At 34.8% G+C, this 20,170-nt stretch overlaps 1 protein-coding gene across 2 annotated transcripts in view; it reads right to left on the reverse strand.

The window, feature by feature from the left end:
* Nucleotides 1-413: 413 nt before the first annotated feature.
* LOC149579403 (HIT-type Zinc finger family protein) overlaps nt 414-20,170 on the reverse strand; it is a 168,253-nt gene continuing 148,496 nt past the window's right edge. The window contains exons 6-9 of one of the 2 annotated variants that reach the window (XM_089832511.1): nt 18,240-18,323; nt 1,154-1,242; nt 953-1,003; nt 414-836 (exon numbers count right to left, since the gene is read on the reverse strand). In XM_089832511.1, the coding sequence (XP_089688637.1) occupies nt 786-836; nt 953-1,003; nt 1,154-1,242; nt 18,240-18,323 (275 nt within the window). In that variant the 3' untranslated portion in view covers nt 414-785. The remainder of the gene's footprint in view (nt 837-952; nt 1,004-1,153; nt 1,243-18,239; nt 18,324-20,170) is intronic. The other variant, XM_089832517.1, reaches the window with a different exon arrangement.

Below are 20,170 nucleotides of genomic sequence, written 5' to 3' on the forward strand. Positions count from 1 at the left end.
ATAAGAAAATCAAAAATCATATGACAATGACATATTGCAAATGATAAACTTCTGATTTGAACAGTGATAAAGTTTACTGTTAATCAATATTGTATCAAAGTTTCAAACTAATTACGTAATGAATTAAGCTTAATAAACAACAAGCTGATATGCAAACTAAAAAACGAAAAAAAAGCAAAAAATTAAAAATTTTCATTAAGGTCCTTAGCTATAATGCTCTTCATTGAGTACCAGGTACTTAGGATACATGTGTATGAGTACCATTGCAAACTCGGAATTTTTATGCCAGAATTCTATACTAGTTCTTTATATCTTGAGGGTTTCTTAAACAGAATGAGAGTTCACTATAGCAGGAAAGTATACCTTTCTCCATGAGGATTATTTGCCTCCATGATAATTCAACAGAATAAACATACCCAAATATTAAGGCTTATATTAACATAATGGTGCATATAAACATCGGGGAATCCCCCCAAAAGATTTAGGTTAGATGAGAAAGATTTGAAGTAATAGCCTGACAATCTAGACAACTACAAAAACCAGAAAGAAAAAGGCACATATTTACGTTTGGAAGATACAGCATGGTGTGGGGATTTTCAAGGCTGGAGTGTATTCAGTCCCACTTCAACACAGAAGATGACAAGGACATAAACTAAATAAACAATTATATTAGTCCCTAAGATCTTTTATGCTGTGATCATTAGCATATGATAGGGTAACTGAAGTGGATAGTTGACAACTATCAACTTCCTCTAAAGACGCTGGGAACTGATTATCTACCACCATCAAACTTCGGTTACAAGTGATCGCTCCTCTGGATTGATAATAGATGAAATCTACACAGTAGTGATATGTACAAATGTTAAATCCATTAAATAAGAATTCAAAAGCAGATTTTTAATGAATTCATTATGAGTTATGATTAAGATGCCTGAACATGAAGATGGCATACCTTTTCTGTGAACTCTCTAAAAAGCGGTCCTTCCATGGCCTTATCAAGTTCCTGAAAAGAGACAAAATGTAAAAATAAAGTCTTAGTATGCCTTTGTGAGTGCATCTGGCATGAAATCCTGCCCCTGCCCCTCACATTGAGTTGAGTGTTAAATATACAAAATGATCCATGCATGTGTAAGAGAAATATAAGATAAATGACCTCCTCGGCATTTACAGAGGAATCAATTGTTAATATGATTTTTTGCAGTTCTTCGTCCTTCAAAAGGTTTCGAATTTCACTCGATGCTGCTGCAATACAGTATGACATCATTGAATATTAGTAAATTTTCACCATTTTCAAAGACTGCCTCTGTCAGAAAATATGTATTCCAATTGGAAACAAGACCATGCACATAAATGATGAAGGTATTTTAATTTAAGTACAAGCATAGAAGTCTCAGGAAGTCTTATTGTAAAAAATTCAGATTGCTAATAAAATCTGTTACTATTTCAATGCATGGAAAACATGGAACTGATTGTAAAAACCACCCAAATGCACAAGAAACTCGAGACAAAATAAACAGATGAAACAGATATTGTCAAAATAACAAAAAGCCCAATAAAGGAAGAAATGCCAGGAAAAACCTAAGTTACCGATTTGGATGCAGACTCGGAAATGGATGCAGAAAGCGGATGCGGGAAGCATGATTTTTTTTATGAGGGATGCGGATGCGTATGGATGCCTCTATATATATATAGTATTGCTAGACATTATATATATATATATAATTGTCTATTTTCTGTCCCTCACAAAACACCCAACATTGCTCACATAGGGCAATATATAAATGTCTATCTGCTGGGAGTTCATTGAGTGCAAACTGCTGTTACAAATTGTCTATCAGCTGGCCATACCAATCTGGGCAATGTTGGGAGTTTTGTGAGAACCATCAAGGTTGGAGTAGGACTTTACACATTCAAAGGCTCTATATGCATACCTGCTGGAGGGTCATACTCGTACTGCCACAGAAGGAGCTGTCTATGTTAGGGACTGCTACAGCAGTTCCATATAAGTCTGAATTTTGAAATACTCCATTAAGGGTGTCATACAAGATGATTGAGGCCCGTACCAGGCCTGTAGCTGAGTTCTGGGCAGTGACTGAGACTGTGACAGAGTTCTGGATAGTGATTTGGTCAGTGAACAGAAGTTAGCACTCAATAAACGCACCCTGCCAGCATCCAACGTGCTTCCAAATGCATCCCACATCCATCTGCGTCCGGGGCTACAGGGCATGAATCGGTATCTGAGGGAAAAACATATAAACTAAAATGTCCAACAAAAACGTTTCAAGAACTCAAAATAACTGAACAATAATAAGTTGAATAAATATTTTACTGACAATGCCTAACAACCAGATTCAATCAATGGTAGGTATTGATAGCCTACGTGACGAGAGAGAAGAATTTCAAAAAGGTAAAAGCAATGATAATAATGTTTAACAAATAACAATTCTATAACATGTTGGCAAAGAGATCTACATGCATACGAGTGAGATCGTGGAGACTGAAAACGAAAAGAGCATATGAGAAATCACAGGAAGTCTATTTACATATTAAAAAAAATGAATGAAACTCCTTGAAAGAGCTTGCATTTGTCTGAGAAAAAACATAGAATCCTAGATGCAAATGACTTCTAAAACATTCTGACCTGTAATTCCATGATGAATGCCAAATAGAAGGTGTTCTGGATGAATCTAGGATTTGGTAGAATTCAGCTTGGTACAGTATTTTTGCATTACAAATGATAATCATATTTTCATCCAACCAGGCCATGCATGTTCCCCGTAGGGATGCATAAGCTCTCATTAGCATAGGGAAGCACGCACTTTTGTTACAGAGTTGTTTTCATCCATAGTTTTGTATCTGGTCTGGCACAGTAGCAATTTTGTTCAACCAAAACTTTCTGTAACCAATGGAAATCGATCCGCATTATAAAGGTTACTAGGGAAAATGTGCCTATAATGTTGTAGTCTCAACCTATGTCACAAGGTTCGAGTTCGAATTAGAGTTCGACAACAATAAAATTCGATTAAAGTTCGGGGATCCCAAAAAAATCATAAAAATTCGACATTAAATTCGTCTTATATATATTTTATTTTTAAAAATATATCTATTAAAATTTTAAACATAAAAAAATAGTATATTAAACTTCAATATAATATAAATACATTTAAACCATATTAGTATTTTAAAGTTTTAAAAGGTAATTTAAATATTATTAATATATAATAACAATTATATTAGATTTTTAATATTAATATAAATATATTATAATTTAAATATTTAAAATATTAGACTTTAATATATTAATAAAAACACATCAAATAACAAATCTAATGATTCAAAACATAATAAAAATAGATTTAAAGAAAAGGTACTGAATATTATAATTAAGATAATATACTAAATTCTAAAATATATTATAATTAAAAAACAAATCTAGATGATTTAATGATAAGATATTAAATTTTAATTTAAAATAAATTTAAAACAAAACAAAACATAAATATTAAGTCTAAATGTTTAAATTAAATCTACCCAAACTTTTAACCTATCGACTTGAATTTATTTTCTTTAGAGGAGCCGAATCATTTACTCCAAGTTTGTTTCCGCCGATGGAGTATGAGCTTCTGTCTGCGCCATGAATTTGGATTTTTTTCCCTGGTCGGTGGTGGATATCTGTCTGCCCATTCATGCCGTCCAACATTAAACTGTTGTGAGAAATATTCGCAGCTGAAAATTTACTCGCTGGTTGACCTTAAAAGGCTCTGGAAAACAATTTTTTAATATGTTTTATTTTAAACAGACTGCACACTTCCTACGAATTTTAAAACGAATTTTAACAATTTTTTAATAGACTTTTGACATTCGTTGAATTCCGAACTTCATGATGGAAATCGGGCGAACCCTGTGACTTAGGTCTCAACCATATTAAGATCTAGGGACAGGGAGTGGTTCAAAGACAGTTGTTTCTGGTGTGTAGCGGACTTATTCTATCACATCTTCTGTTTGTAGTTTAACATAGCATAGGAGTGAATACAGTTACCTTTCATGGCTGATATTGGTGCGCAGACTCCTTTCTTTTATATTTTAACAAAGAGGGAAATGATATATGATTTATTTGAAGCTGCCACGGGTATGCGAATGATGCATAATTATTTCCGTATTGGAGGAGTAGCTGTAGATTTACCCTACGGTTGGGTAGATAAATGCTTCGATTTTTGCTATTATTTCTTTCCAAAAGTGACTGAATATGAAAGACTTATTACACGCAATCTTATCTTTTTGAGACGAGTTGAAGGAGTAGGCATTATTAGTAGAGAAGAAGCAATAGATTGGAGTTTATTAGGACCCATGCTACGAGCTTCCGGAATCCAATGGGATCTTCGTAAAGTGGATCATTATGAACGTTATGATGAATTGGATTGGGAAATCCAATGGCAAAAAGGAGATTCATTAGCTCGTTATTTGCTTCGAATCGAAGAAATGAAAGAATCTATAAAAATAATTAGACAAGCCCTAGAAATAATTCCGGAAGGTCCCTATGAGAATTTAGAGGTTCGACGTTTAAATAAGGGAAAAGATTCGAAATGGAACGATTTTGAATCTCGATTTATCAGTCAAAAACCTTCCCCTACTTTTGAGTTATCAAAACAAGAACATTACGTGAGAGTAGAAGCTCTCAAGGGGGAATTAGGAATTTTTTTTATAAGAGATGATAACATTTTTCCCTGGAGATGGAAAATCCGACCACCTGGTTTTATTAATTTGCAGGAACAAATTGCTTATAATCTCCTAGCAACCAAATAGATGGTGGGAGGTCAAGGGGATTGATGATAGCTTTTAACAATTTTACATGTCTCTTTCAAGGCAACTCAAACTGAAACAATCAGGTAAAACTTCTCTTCAAATTATAAGGAGAGGCTTCCTGATATTTAGTACTGGACACTTATGGACAAAATATACAGTTATAGACACTATAAAAGTTCCCTGGGATTTTCATTTAAATAGAAATAGCTTCCTATTTGCCTATCCTTTTCCCTTGGCATATTAAGAACCGAAAACAAAATAACTTTAAGCACAAACAAGGAAAATTCCTCGCGCCAAAAACAGAGACCAATGATCAAATGAAAGCATGATTGAAAAAGAATAACAACTAATGTAGAATATCATATCAATATGATTCCAAAGGCCAAACAAATAGATGAATAAACAATATCAATATAAATATTGACATTTACTATCAATTTGCAGACTGATCAACGAAATCACAGACCAACTTCAATAAAAAAACTACAGCATAAGAATAGCATGCAGCATCTTCAGCATTGGGACTGTTTGAGCACATTTCCATTTTTATCATATTATTATTTTTAGCGAGTGCTATATCTGACATGTCCCACTCATAGTTCCCCTTAACTTTAGAGAGTAGTATCTTCAGTTTATGGGTTTCAATAGTTTTGGCTATTTGTAGCATATTACTATTTATAGTAAATGTTAATTTGGGTAACTGGCCTTAGTCTAAGCCTGTCCTCAGCTTCAAAGAATTCAGTTTCAGTTTTTTCTAAGCTTAAGAAATATTATTCTATTAATTCACTAGTAGGATTTTGTAAAGTGACTTTATGATTTAAGTGAGATAAAGTGTTCAAAAAAACCCCATTGGACCATGCCTAAACAATGACAAATATAAGTTACTTTTAAGGGAAATATAAAAAGGGAGAAAGTTTATTATTTTAATATTGAAGTTGCCCTAAAATGGTGGCCCTAACTTTTTTCCAAACTCTATAAACTATAGAATTTTGACTCTCAGTCATCTTATGTTGAAGATTGTGAAGATAATGTTATGCTACTAGAATGAACTCAAAGAGTTCTTTTGGATGAGGATGAAAACTCTCTTCTTGTCTTGCTGCTTTCGGTGGTGAGAGACCCACCTTATCTGCTTGGTTGGTATTCATGGTTCAAGATTTATAGTGATTTTGGCTTGGTGAGTGATTTTGGGTCTGAAGAAGATGAAGTTATCTACATTTTTTTGATGTGTATTGTGGTTTTTGTGTATGGTGTATCTTTTTGAAGAGCTATTTAATATTGATACAATTTTGGAGCTTTTCGATGGTGCCAGTGTGCTTTTGCAGAATAACGAAAAAATCAAATTTATGTTCATAACTCAGTGGTTGATATTGTTCTAGGTATTGTTTCATTGTACTCATTGTCGATTGCCATCTTTTGAGAGCTCATACATTGGATATGGTGGAGAACACTGATTATTGGGCTTTTTGGCATTTGCACGTGCCCTTCTTGTCAAGTTCAAGTGAGTTTTCTGCATGCTTCTTGGTCTGATTTTATTACTAGAGAATCTGATTTCAGTTGCTTATCTTTTTTGTTATTGCTTTGGAGCTAACACATGCTTAAGTTGAAAGGATATTTCTTTTCAATGCATTAATGTTTCCTATGTTGATGTAAGGATGTTAGAGAGATGGCACAGACCCCTCTTTATCTTATTATTTGAATTTAGTCCTTGTAGTTTCTATGCAATTTACTAAGTGCCAAAAGTGCTGCCCCCACTTCATCTAGTTGCTCTTCTAATTTCTATGTTATTGTACCAACTTAGTGGTGATGCTTTAGACTTCCACCCCTTGTATGTCTTATCAGGAGCATCGCATATGTGGGTTTAAAATAATGCATGCAATATGAGGCTAACAATCAGCAAACTAATCTTCATTAGTTTATATCTTGCATCATTTATTTCAAAAAACAAGGGTGGTTACTACCAAATATCTTCTTTGGTCAATGCAATACTTGATGATTTCTTTGTTCTACTAGTCTTGCTCCATGAAAAACATGTCATCTACCTTGATTACTATTTTGAGTTGTGGTCCCAATGTTTTCCCATAATCCTCCCAGTGCATTTCCTCTTCCAATCCTCCTCTGCTTTGCTGCTTGTTCCCCTTATTTCTTCTAGAATTTTTCATCAATGTCCTAGGCCATATACCCTTTTTGTACTACCTTGCATGGTGCTTTCCATCGCCAATGTCCACCTATTCGAAACCAAAGTGTAAGTGTGTCAAAATAAGATTGGTCAAGGGCTTGTGGATGTATGGTACCACAATTCCTTCTACATGTTTTCTTCCCAACCTTTCTTCAAGCCATGATTCGAGATTAGCCTAGTTTTTTCTGGTACACATGTTTGATCTTTGATCATTTGGTCTTCTTCCAACACTTCATCACACCCTATGTCCAGTGTCCATGCATAATGAATCCCAGCATAATTATTGCTACGGTGATCATTGGCCTCATCCCATTGATGTGATAGTATTGATTTCTATTGTGGCAAAGACTGCTTTTTATTGGTTGTTTCGTCACCATGTTTGTGATCACCATTTTTAATCATGACATATTTTACAAAAGGTCTATCATCTTGACATGAATTTCTTTTTGCAACACTTGTCTTACTAAGTTCTTTTCAAACTCCAACTATAGTGGAGTATTGGTAGCTTCATTTAAGGCTCTTCTTTCATCCACCATTGCTCATTCCACATCAGTTTTAGCTTCCTCAAGTCCTTACTTCTCCATAGGGGATCTAAGTATATTGCTTCCTTTGTTTTCTACTTGGTGATCGTTAATAGCTCTTCATCTGCCTCTTCCACAACCAGCATGTTTACTCCCTTTTTCTTTTGGTAGTCAATGTCTTCATAATTCCCATGTCCACACCACTTGCATAGCAAGCTAGAGTTGTTTTAACTGCTTTGGAACTCATCAGCGAAATGACCTCATTTGTTGCACTTTTGACACTACATCATTGGTTCTCTTCACTATCATATTGTATTCTGGTTTGTGTGTCACTATTGATACTATTTTTATTATAGTAGTTATTATTTCCTTGCCTATTAAGGTATCCACTAGGTGACGCATTAGAATTGGCAAGTGGTTTCAATCATGTGAATGGTGGGTTTGTTTGTTCCCCTTGTCTGAGGAACACCTCTATGCTTCTTGTTTTTAGGTTGTATAGTGATTCCTTGATGGAATGTCTTAGTTTTTTACAAATATCTCAAAATGGTTTCTTTGGCTAGATCATTTTTTGTGTGTCTCTCTATTTTCAATGCACTTTCTTTTTTCTCTTGGGGCCTTTTTCAACCTTCAATTTCATCATTCGTAGCATATCCCATCAAAGGGCTCGTAAGGTTTCTTATTCGTTGTCATGGTTGTTTTATTGTCATCATTGCTCCTTTGTTTTGCCTTTCCTCCTGATGTTTTGTTTTCACTGTCAATGCTTATTGCCCTATCTACCTCCATCTTCTTCCTTAATGAAGAAATCAAATCTTTGATGAACCAAAGTTTCTTCAATTCATCAAGAAGATGGCTCTCCATCTTGCCCAACAACTCCTATGTTGAGGGACAGAAGCATTTTCTACAAATGTAATAACATTGCCATCGTATTCATGTGTTCCAAATGCAGATTTGAATCTCATTTAAATATGAGACATGTCTCTATGGTCTAATCATCATTTAATTAATAATAATATATTAAGAAAAACAATATTATGTATAACAATATATATAATATAATATAGATATAGATATATTATATAACATGAATAAGTAGATATAAGAAATGATGATTTACCAATAACAATAATGTATCTTAGATCGAATCAATCCGATTGAAGCTACAACCTTATCACTCCCTCTTAGCGAGGGAGGATTTATAGAACATATTATGCTCTCAAGCATATGGAGAGATGTCATCTCAATATGATATTCTTGAAATGGCATATTTAGGGATATAACATATATCCATCAAATCAGATGTAATTCAACTAATGCTATTTCATCAACACTCCCTCTTAGTGAGGAAGAATTTAAACAACACAACCATCTCACAAAATGGTGATCTGATTTTGAACAATCTTAAATCTCGATCCTTGTGATATTAGCACTAGCATCAACACCAAGATGCCTATCAACAATATATTATTATATATCCGAGAAGGATATAAGTTATCTAATCTCTGGCACACTGTGGGATAACAACAGAATATTGTCAATCAGATAACAATATGATCTTAGTGACATCAACTTAATAAAGTCTCCATTATGACAAGTATCATGACCTCTGGCACACTCTTGCACATCAACTTAATGTAGTCTATCATGATAATAGAGCATGAACACGAACAACAAATGTAGTGAAGAACTGGGCATGATCATAAAGTATCAAATAGCTTGTGTTATCAGTCTGTGGAGGAAATCAAACTTATGCATATATGAATATATATGTATGTGTGTGTGTGTGTGTGTGTATACACACACACACACACACACACATTCGTATATGTATGTGTAAACCTATTCCATATACTGATATCAATTTTCTCAAAGCCAACCGAAGCTATTAGTTTAACAATCCCCCTTAGCGAGTGAGGATATGATCAATTCTTAATCTCATATTCGAGTTTGCATAAAAAATGCTCATAAACAATTATATCCCTTTAAGAATATATATACTACCTGATTTCCAACACATTTTGGGACACAAACATAGTCGATCAAATAGTCAGTCTTGATCTCATGATTTTCGACTAAATCCAAGACTATCATGATTTACTTATTGTCATGCCTTTTGCCACAGTTCGGGACAACAAGCTTAATGTAGTCTATAATGACAATGTATCAAGAATACAACACAACAACCACAGTATCATGATTTTCGGCTCATCCTAGGACAACAATTTAATGTAGTCGATCATGATACATATTGTTAACATGATTACTGGCAAATTCCAGGACAACAACTTAATGAAGTCTATTATGATAGCAAGGTCAAGCTATTGCTAAGATCGTCACCATACAATAGAGACCTCACATATTTATCAAATGAAAGATCGTCGCCTTTCATGATATAAATCACAACAACATCATGTAGTAACTCAAATGATATCCACCATTAACCAAGTCAAAGGGTGGAACAAGGGTTTTCACCTCAAACTTTTCTCTCACAGAGGAGAGTTCATTACAAAGAATTTCACTTCAAACTTCTCCCTTGTAAAGAAGAGATCATCAACAAGGGATTGCACCTCAAAATTCTCCCTCTAAACAACAATATTGGGAAGTTAGGTCCTCTAGTCACTCCATTACAAGCTCTCTTCGCACAAGGATGTCTGTCGAACTCCCTCTAAATCTTATATCAATCTTCTGACTTTCTAGTGATAAATCTTTTTTTCCTCATGATGTACACAATGGTAGGCCCATCAAAGTCACACGTGTATTCTGAGTATCAATCTTCTAAGCTCCTATGTTGCCTTTAAAGAAGTGTTAGGCTCCCTCTAAATGAAAGAATACTCATAATCTCAATCATCAAGGATATTCGCTTCAAGAGCCTCACTTTATCCAACTTGATCATCAAATAACTAATGAATTCTAGATCACAACTTATTTGGAGCTACTATCACAAGATTGAGTTTGCACAATATTTGGTAGCATGTGTAAAGTACCAACCTTCTTTTCCTGCAAGAACATCCTTAGACATAAAGGAAAAGATCAAGGTAGGTAACTCTTATAGTATGTATAGAATTACAAATAGGAGAGAGACTACAATGTGTAGATAAAGGTAAAAGATAAAAGTAATTATAAACACATGAGGAACATTTGTAAGGTGTTGAGTTTCTAGTGGATGGTCAGGGAATGCCTGTGATCTATGTGGACCTTTTGTTATGTAATGCTTCACAAATGTTGTAGCCTACATGTTTGGTTTGAGTAGCCCAAGTGTCAGAATGCATGCTAATAGGCTCCCTTTCTAGGCTGTGGAATATCATGCTACAAGAGATGTTGTATGTCATCTATTATAGACCACTTTCCACAATCTCAAAATACATTACTAAGAATAGACATTGCACATATATAGCCATCTAAAATGCTTCATGAACATGAATCAACACTAATAATTTAATTGCTCAAAATTTATATTAAGCTTTAGATATGATTAAGCATTATGAGTTACTGGTATCAATTAGCATTTAGAAATAGAAGTGTGCAATTAGCCCTTCTAAAACTAGATTTCTAATCTTGGAGATAGGAAGTAGCTTGCAACACCAATATTTTAGACATCACAAACTCCAAGTTACCTACACAGCCTACTCATGATCCTTAGTCTTCTTACACTATGAACTGGGTATCACAACTGCCATGGAAATGTTTATAAATGCACAAATTGTCATTTGAACTATATGTAGTATCCACACACTCGTAGCTCATGATGGAGCCATCCACTACCACTCAACATACCCTCGCACAGTCAAACCTCAATTAACTTGGCCCAAACAATATGAAGATCTATAGATCTTCCCTACAACCCGTATGATTCTACACCAGTTATTATTGTAGTGAATAGATATCCTCCCAGATGTAAACATGACCTGGTTTCTATTCAAGGTGTGATTTTGTTGATCAATTAAAGCCCTTCGAGCATATTACAAGTGGATAGGTGAAGTGTTGCAGATAGGCTTCTATTACAGTTCATCTTCAAATAAAATCTGGACGACAAATTTCTGAATATTTACCTGGATGAAATGTTCAATTGGAAACTCTGTGTCACCATAACTTTAGTACCAATGACTCTTGTGCTATGGCTTCCATGTTCAATACAAATGTAGCAACATAATATAGGCTGTCCTCAATCTGTTTGTGATACGAGGATCGTGCAGAGCACTAAGACACTTGGTTTAGATTTTGGCTTCATGTTTGTTTTCACCGAATTAGGCTAGAATAAACAAACCTTGGATGAAAAGTCCATAGTTTTCAAAGAAAGACACCATTTTGTATGCTTGGGGCACTTCATGCAATTTATAAGCAAAAGTTGCTCATTAGGAAAATTTGTGTCTTTTAGTGTTTTTGGTCAGGCAAGCCTAGGATTAGGTGTTCTTAGTTGTTTTTAGGTATGTTGGAACCTTTTTCAAGTCTTAGAAATGAAATCAAATGGAAAATTCAAAAATTGCACTTTTTGTTCAAAGTTGCATAGCTGAAAAGTTGTAAAAGTTGCTCAAAATTGCAACTTAGTGGGAAAAGGGTTATAACTATTAAAATATTGGTTGTAACTGTTGAAATACACATAGGAGAGATATATATACCTCATTTGTGAGATCTCGAGGGCATTAATGTACGGATTGGAAGAAGTTGCAAAGAAGAAAATTCTGTTTTGGAGTCGTTTTTACTGTTGTTGGCATGTTGCACGAACTGTACGAACTGTTAGACTAGATCTGATGGATGTTTGAGATAGAGCTTTGAATCAGCTTTCATTTGCTTCTGGTCTCATCTTTCCAAGTGTTTTCTTGTTCAAGTTATTGCATTTTTAGTGAAACTAGGTTTTTAGGATAGCATTTTGGTGCATTCAGCAAAGATGGGCCTCTAACTGCAATTTCCTTGGTTGGACTTTCATGGCAACTTGGGAAATGGTAGTTAGTAGGGTCCTCTTGAAGATTCCAAGGTTCCAAAACTGGAGGATGTGTTTTGTGATTTTTCCAACCAAGCCGTAGGTCAAGTGCCATGAAGGATTTGACCTCTTGTAGTGTGCTGATTTATAAATGGCAAGAGTTTGAGACTTGGTGAAGGGCTGAGCGTTTAGAAATAAGTTATTTTAGTGTTGCCAATCATTCCTAAGTATTGAGTTTACTTCCATGACCCCATTTCCTACTGGTTGCTTTGTAAACCAAGCCTAACTTGATTACTTAGGTCTGAGGTCTATGTTTCTTTGTGAAGGAAAGGGAATGCTAGAGCGGGGCTAGAACTTGGTGCTGGGGTTTGAAGAAACTTTGAAAAGAATATTCAAAAACCTATTTTGTTTTGGGTCTTATTTGAAACTTTGTGAAGTTAGATCCAAAAAGCCATTTCAGGAGGGCTAAAAGGGTTCATAGGGCTACTAGGCCAAATTGAGGTTTGAAGCTTTGTGCAAGTGTATGATTCAAACCAATGGTGTAGTCTATGGTAAATAGGTGCCCTAAGATCATTTAACATCTTAGAACCCTTGGGACAAACTTCTAGGGTTTTTTCCTAGAATTGACCTAGTTGTGGGAGATTGGTGCAAATCCCATAAAGTGGGCAAGATTGTTTCTTTGTCCTTGGATTCTTGGTGAAGTTGGAGAGTGTGTTTCATTGATCCATTGGAGGATTGAAGTGTGTTGAAACATTGTAAGAAGGTTGAAGAGTTGATAGCTAGTTGGTTGATTGCAAGAGTGGGAAGCCCATTTGAAGCTTCTTAGTTGTCTTCTCTGCATCAGAGGACCAGTGAACATCATGACCATGACAGTTACTGTAGGTATTTTGCAGTTGGGACACAATAAATACAGTGTATTTCACCTAATATATGCTGAAGGCGAATATTGAGACATTTACAAGGGACATTTATATTGATTGTATGGCATATGTGTGACCCCACACATATATTAATACTGTGATCGACAGTATTAATCTTTCCAAACTATAGAGCCACCATCAGATAATTCACGAATGAAATCAGGTCCCACAACAAAATCTCACTCATACCTTGGCCCATAAAAAATTCACCTTCATTAATCTTTGCCCGCCATGTCTCCAATTAATATATTCCCCAATAACTATTGAGGGGAGCTGATAAATTTTTCTTATTATATTTCTAGTACATTTTCCCAAGAATATGGTTTTAAACATTGAACTTTTGTAAAATATTTCCTTGCATACATATTTTCTTTTTATTCACGGCACCAATAGTATTCACACGGTTCTTTCTTGCATGCAAATGCTCAATTATAAGTTTTAGATCCACAATATGTCCGCCATATTTACAGACCCAACCATATAGAGGTCTTTGAAGACCCCGTGTGGCAGGTGTTAGAAACTTCCATAGGTTTCTGCTATTAATATTTAGGATTTGACTAATGTCTCTTGATTATTAGTGGTCCAATGAGCAAACCAAACTTCAAAAATAATGTGCCTCATAAGAGCGTGCTTAATTCTCCTCCATTGTGGGAAAATAAAGGGCCCGATGGTAGATTCCATTCAAAGTATCTCTATGTTACTTCCGTTTCAGGTAAGAGCCACTCCATAAATATATTCTTACTATAATCAACTGTAGCATTTCAGCCCCAAAAAAATTTAAAAACTGTCTTCAACCATTATTATGTGCTGGTCTCACACAATATTTTATCAAATTATCTGCCTTAAATTAAAATTAAAATGGACCCATTTAAAATTTGTTGTGCTAAACTTTAATAACAGCTACGCCCACTGTATCACATGATTTCAACCACTGGTTTTCTCAACTTCTTCACATGTTTTATCTCCTATGTGTAACTGCTGTTCATTTACTGAATCTTTTGCAACTCTGTAGGTTAATGAGTTACCATTTGATGCGACATTTGTAACTCCAACCATTGGATGGTGTCTATTTGATGCCTTCCCTGCAATTATTCGATGATTTTCTTGATGTGATTCTTTCCTGTAACTTTCATACCATGAATCCCATCTAAAATCTTTGCTAACAAGAATACACGATGTAAAAATATATGTAATTCCAATAGCTCAAATATCAAGAGCTGTAGTGGCACCAATAATCAAGATCCTTCGTAGCTCCAAGGTCAATTTTGTAAGGAAATATGGTTTCCGCATTCCAAATGCAACATACTGTCGAAAACCCAATCACGCTAGGAACAATATATAGGAGGGCAGGTTGTGCTACCAGTTCATCATAATGGTCTTGAAAACAAGACCTACTGAAAAACCAAGGAACATACTCCTAAAATGTCCCTCTCTTTTCATTCTTGGGAATCTGAAATATCAACGATAAGAAATGCTAAAGATAAATCCTCAAATATTTGCCTGTGACAAGATCAACTGCTTCATATCGAGCATGCAAATGAATATCTAAGGTTCATTCATGCTCCTTTTCAGTCTTTGCTACAACCACAGTGTCAAATTCTTTTCTTTATGATGTGGTTTTATAATTTTTTCTGCACTTGTGTATCTTTCTAAGACTTACTAATCTATTTTAACACTTGCAGCCCCACTCTGATACCATGTTGAGGGACAGGAACATCTTCTGCAAATGTAATAACATTGAAATCATATTGATGTATTCCAAATGCAGATTTGAATCTCATATAAATATAAGAGACATATCTCATGAAGAGACATGTCTCAATGGTTTAATCATCATTTAATTAATAATAATATATTAACAAAAATAATAATATGTGTAACAATATATATATATAACATGAATAAGTATATATAAGAAATGATGATATACCAATAGCAATAATGTATCTCAGATCAAATCAATTTGACCGAAGCTACAACCTTAATATCCTAGTGCCTAAGATTCTAAGCTTGTAAACTTTCATTTTTCCCCTGTTTGGTGTTAGAAATCTTAGCCACAATTTCATTGTTATTCCCAAGGAGTCTAAATTCCTTCTAGATTGTCTTTGATTTTTCCCAGATTGTGTGCGCTCCTCAACCAAGTATGCAAACCAATCAATGGCTATTAGCCACAATGTTGGGGGAAACTAAGTCAAAACATCTGTCAGACCTTATCCATGAAATTCAAATTTTGGTGAATTTTTATCCTTACCAAACTTCATCCAGATTTTATGATATTTAATATTATATTTTTTTTATTAAGTATTGTTTTATTTTTAAAAATATTGAGTTACTTAGCTAAATTAGTTAGCAACGTTAAACTATTTTGACAATTTTGTGGATCTATTAGTTATGTTTAAAAATAAATAAATTTAAATAAGGCTAGTTGAGTATCAATTTGCTTTCAAAATTTTACCCTTCCCACTTCTTGCAACAAGCTAGTATATAGAACAAGTAGGACATATAGAAACCAATGGTTCCAGACACTTGAGAAAGTTCTTCGTGAAGCCTATTTGCAATTATTTCCACCCAACCAATATATTTATCTTCACCTAAAATGGTTTGGATGAAGAAGCACGTCCAATTCTCCCATAAAAATGCATGTTGGTTCCCTTTCACCCTATTCAGCAGAACGATGATATCTTTTATTTCCGGGATCATGTGTTCTCTGGTTAGGGGACATGATAAGCGAGAACCTCCTTTTTCAGGCTTTAAAAGCTAGATCTTTGCAATAGTGATATTGAATTTTTTAGTGTTGGTAGTGAATTGGGAATAGGATAGGTTTATGGTCCAGTCTTCATATATTTCTTTCAGCAGAATCCTTTAGGCACCCATGACTGCAACATGATTTACATAGACCAAAATGTCCCCATTGTTGAATTTAATGCATTTTTCAGTGGCATCGTATTTATCTCTGAACTCAAGGACAAGTTTTGGACACCATGCGACTTCAGGGAAACCACCAACTTGTATTAAACCACTCCTAACCGACCTATCTGTCATTGACCCGGATTGAGCATTTTCAAATCTTGCTACCACTTTCTCAATACTTTCATCTACCAGAGCAGTATCTCCTAATTCCGAGAGGAAATTCATCAAAGGTGCAGGTTTCTTTTCCTTAAGGGCAGGATGAAGCCAGGAGGATATCTGTGCAAGATTTAAATTGGTAATATGCAAAAGGAATGGCGAGGTAAAACTAGAAAAGCTTCTAATTGCAAAAAAGAGAAAACCAAAACAGGAAATTCAAGAAAAAGCTTTCAGACTCATTCATGCTTTAGCTTCCAAGAAAAACTCTGAGAAAGATTGCTTCTTCACCACCTTCTTTTTTACTCCAATAAGATTTACAGGCAATTTATCGCAAGTCGGTGATCATGACAACTAGAGAGAAAAAGGGGTTGTTTAAAATTGGACCTGAGTGGCATTTACGTTGAATGATAGGGGAAAGTATTAATTTGACAGCATGTCATAACCTTTAATGAGTAACTTAGTCCTTTGCGCTCAGCAATCTGCCTTACCACCATCTTTTCTAATCATCATTAAATGTATGTCCTTACAACTTTTACAGGAGGCAATTCAACCTCTCACATCTCGACGTACTTATCAGCAGTATAATACATCTTGGAAATTGTGAACCTTGAACCATGAAGTCTAGGTTCGAAGGTTCAATTTCCCTCTGCCATGAAATATAGGATGTAGCATTCTAATGACTGACTCTTTCTGTACACGTGCTAAATGAATTATGAACTCTAAACCATCGAACTTAAAGTTAGAGGTTAAAGTTCGGTGCGGAGCATTTCCATCTGTTACTCATTAATAAAACAAATCATGTGACCTGCCTTTTAGACTAGTATGAGATGCGGGACGAACTTTGAACTTTGAACTTCACAGTTCAATGGTTCAAGTTCAAGAGGTAGGCGGGGTAACTACAAGGCGCAACATGGAAAGTAATAACAAAGGGAGGAGTAAGACAACGCTGCTTGACCTTTGAACTTTGAACTCCGAACTGGTGATGTTCAAGTTCAAACTAAAAAGACGACAAGGGAACTTAAAATTTTGAAAACTAAGGCAAAGTTTGACAGTACCGAAACATGGGTAACAGTCTAGTAGGAAAACTTCAAGCATAGTGGGACTAGAGAAATACTTAAGTTGCAAAAAGATATAGTACTTTGTTTTACTCTAAGGAACAAAGCTAGAAAATACAAGGAGTTTGATGCTTGAAACTCATCTATCTCTACATTAAAAAATGCAATGAGATGATCCTAGTGAGAATGAAAATCCAGGCTGCAAAGATATACAGCTCACAAAATTCTGTAATATTTTCAGAGCATACAAGATGCATGCAAAACTATAACCAGCTAAACCCACACTAATGATAACTGCTCAAAGTAAAAACAATGAATGTCTTTTCTCTAAATAGCAAAAAATACAAACACTGAACAATAATCTCAATCAATTCAAGATCCAGGTATGATACAATAGGAATGGCCTAACAAGAAAGCGCTTACACAAGCAACAATCATGAATAATGAAAATCTGCCATTTTGGAAATTATGTCAACCTTGAGTATAATTAAGTTCTCAACTTCCTAATTCATTTTTCAAACAAACGAGGATAGAAAATATATTACACAAGACAATATATTGACACTAGTAGAACCAAGTAAAGGAAATCTCATTTTCTAGAAATCGTAATAGTTTCAATGTCACAGACCTAACTTGTGTAATAGAAACAGGTTATTTTCGCCAATCAATGATATTCTTCTAAGTTGATGTTGTCAAATGCACTAGCTCATTCATAAAAAGAAAAAAGAAAGAAATAACATAAATTTTGTAGAACAATGTGCATCATTTAAAAAAGAATATTACCAACAGCTGCTAGCTCTGATTCATCAAGCCTCCATCCTTCCTCATCATTCTCTTCAAAGGATCGTGGAGGTTGAATGGGTTGTCCTACAACATCAATAGAGCACCATTTAGATGAAGAATGCATTGTAAGAAAATGTGCATACAGAATTACATCATGGTAGAAAAAGAAGTTACTGTCATCAATAATAATTGTAATTTGTAATGATTGTTTTTACAAAGGTATGAGACATATTAACATCAATGTTTTATTTCAAGTCTTCGACAAATGGAGACAGAAAACCTCTATGTAAAGCCAGCCTTAGTTTGGTTGCTCATGAAGCATTTATCTCCTTCCTCCAACCCAAATGAGAATCTACTTTCCAAGGTCAGACTTTCCGATCCAGGAAAGTTCACCAACAATGGTACCCACAATGATACCAAGACCATTCTCATGGCTTGCAGTAATTGTGAAAATGTTTGTTCTACAGTACCACAAAACACCTACAAATTGCTGACAGATACAAAAAGATCATTCTGTAGTCCTTAGGTGCTGCACATACTCCAACGGGTCTCCTTTCTTCAACCCCAATAAGAATCTACTTGCCTTGTTCAAAGGTCAGACCTTTTGATCCAAGAATGGTAACCCAAGTAATTCCAGACCGTTCTCATTGTTTGCAGTAACTATGGGAATATTTGTTTGGTCTGCAATACACATAAGCACCTGCGACATGCTTGCAGGGACACAAAGCCATTCTAGTCCCTAACAAGTGTTGAACATCATCCAACAATGGCACGATGCACTTTATATGAAATTAAACACTTATGGTAATCAAAACTCGATCAAACATTCTGTTCTTTCTACCACAGCTTTAGTATGTACAATACACAATCAAGCCTGTTATTAACATAATGTTATTAGGGTCATACGCTTATAACATTATATATTCTTGTAATATAAGTGTATAAAACCTCATACTATAAAACATATACAATTTAAAAATTTAAAAATCTGATAACTATTAGATCATGAATGGTTGCTTCAAATAGCTGTGACTAATACCCTTCAAGATACTTTTCACCCTTGCTTCTATATTTCAAGAGGTTCTCTCTCTCTTTTGAGAGTGAATATTCATAGTGAATCACATGTGCAAGAGTATTATCATCCATGTGGAAGTATGTAAAGGAGTGTCCCCAAGTTCAGTCTATCTTTTAATAGACTATTTTCTACGTGTTCTTGTAATATAAGTGTATAAAACCTCATACTATAAAACATATACAATTTAAAAATTTAAAAATCTGATAACTATTAGATCATGAATGGTTGCTTCAAATAGCTGTGACTAATACCCTTCAAGATACTTTTCACCCTTGCTTGCTACTGGAAGATGGCAGTGTGGAATGAGATAGTGGGAAATGGTAAAGGTTATGGAGGTATAATGGTTCTAGTAAAAGAAAGGGAAGGTCGTACCATTCAGTTGGAAAAGACTGATTCTAATAAACAATTCATATGGCTCAAAATTGTGGAAAATAACACTTTTATCAGGATTGCAGCCTATTACTTTGCTCCACGAGTATCTAAAACTTATAAAAAGTGTGGCTTAGATCACAATGACCCCTATGCTGCGTTAAAGAAAGATGTTGCTATTTTTTCGCAGCATGGGGATGTTCTTCTTGTTGGAGATTTCAATGCTAGGACAGCAAATCGGCAAGCAAGTATTTTCAGCTCCAAAGTAAATGATAACCCTATTTGGCTCACAGAAGAAAGAAATCATCAATGGAAAAGAATATCCGAAGATGCTAAAGGCTGCAATCATTTTGGGGAAGAATTGATCACTCTATGTGGCACATTTGATCTCATAATTTGTAATGGTTTGGCTAGATGGGCTAAGTCAAGCACTTTCACTTGCAAGACATACAACGGAGCAAGTGTGGTAGATTATGTAATTTGTTCG

The sequence above is a fragment of the Cupressus sempervirens genome, chromosome 1, assembly GCF_028749045.1.
Source record: "Cupressus sempervirens isolate cs-2001-9-10 chromosome 1, ASM2874904v1, whole genome shotgun sequence".
Lineage (NCBI taxonomy): Eukaryota > Viridiplantae > Streptophyta > Pinopsida > Cupressales > Cupressaceae > Cupressus > Cupressus sempervirens.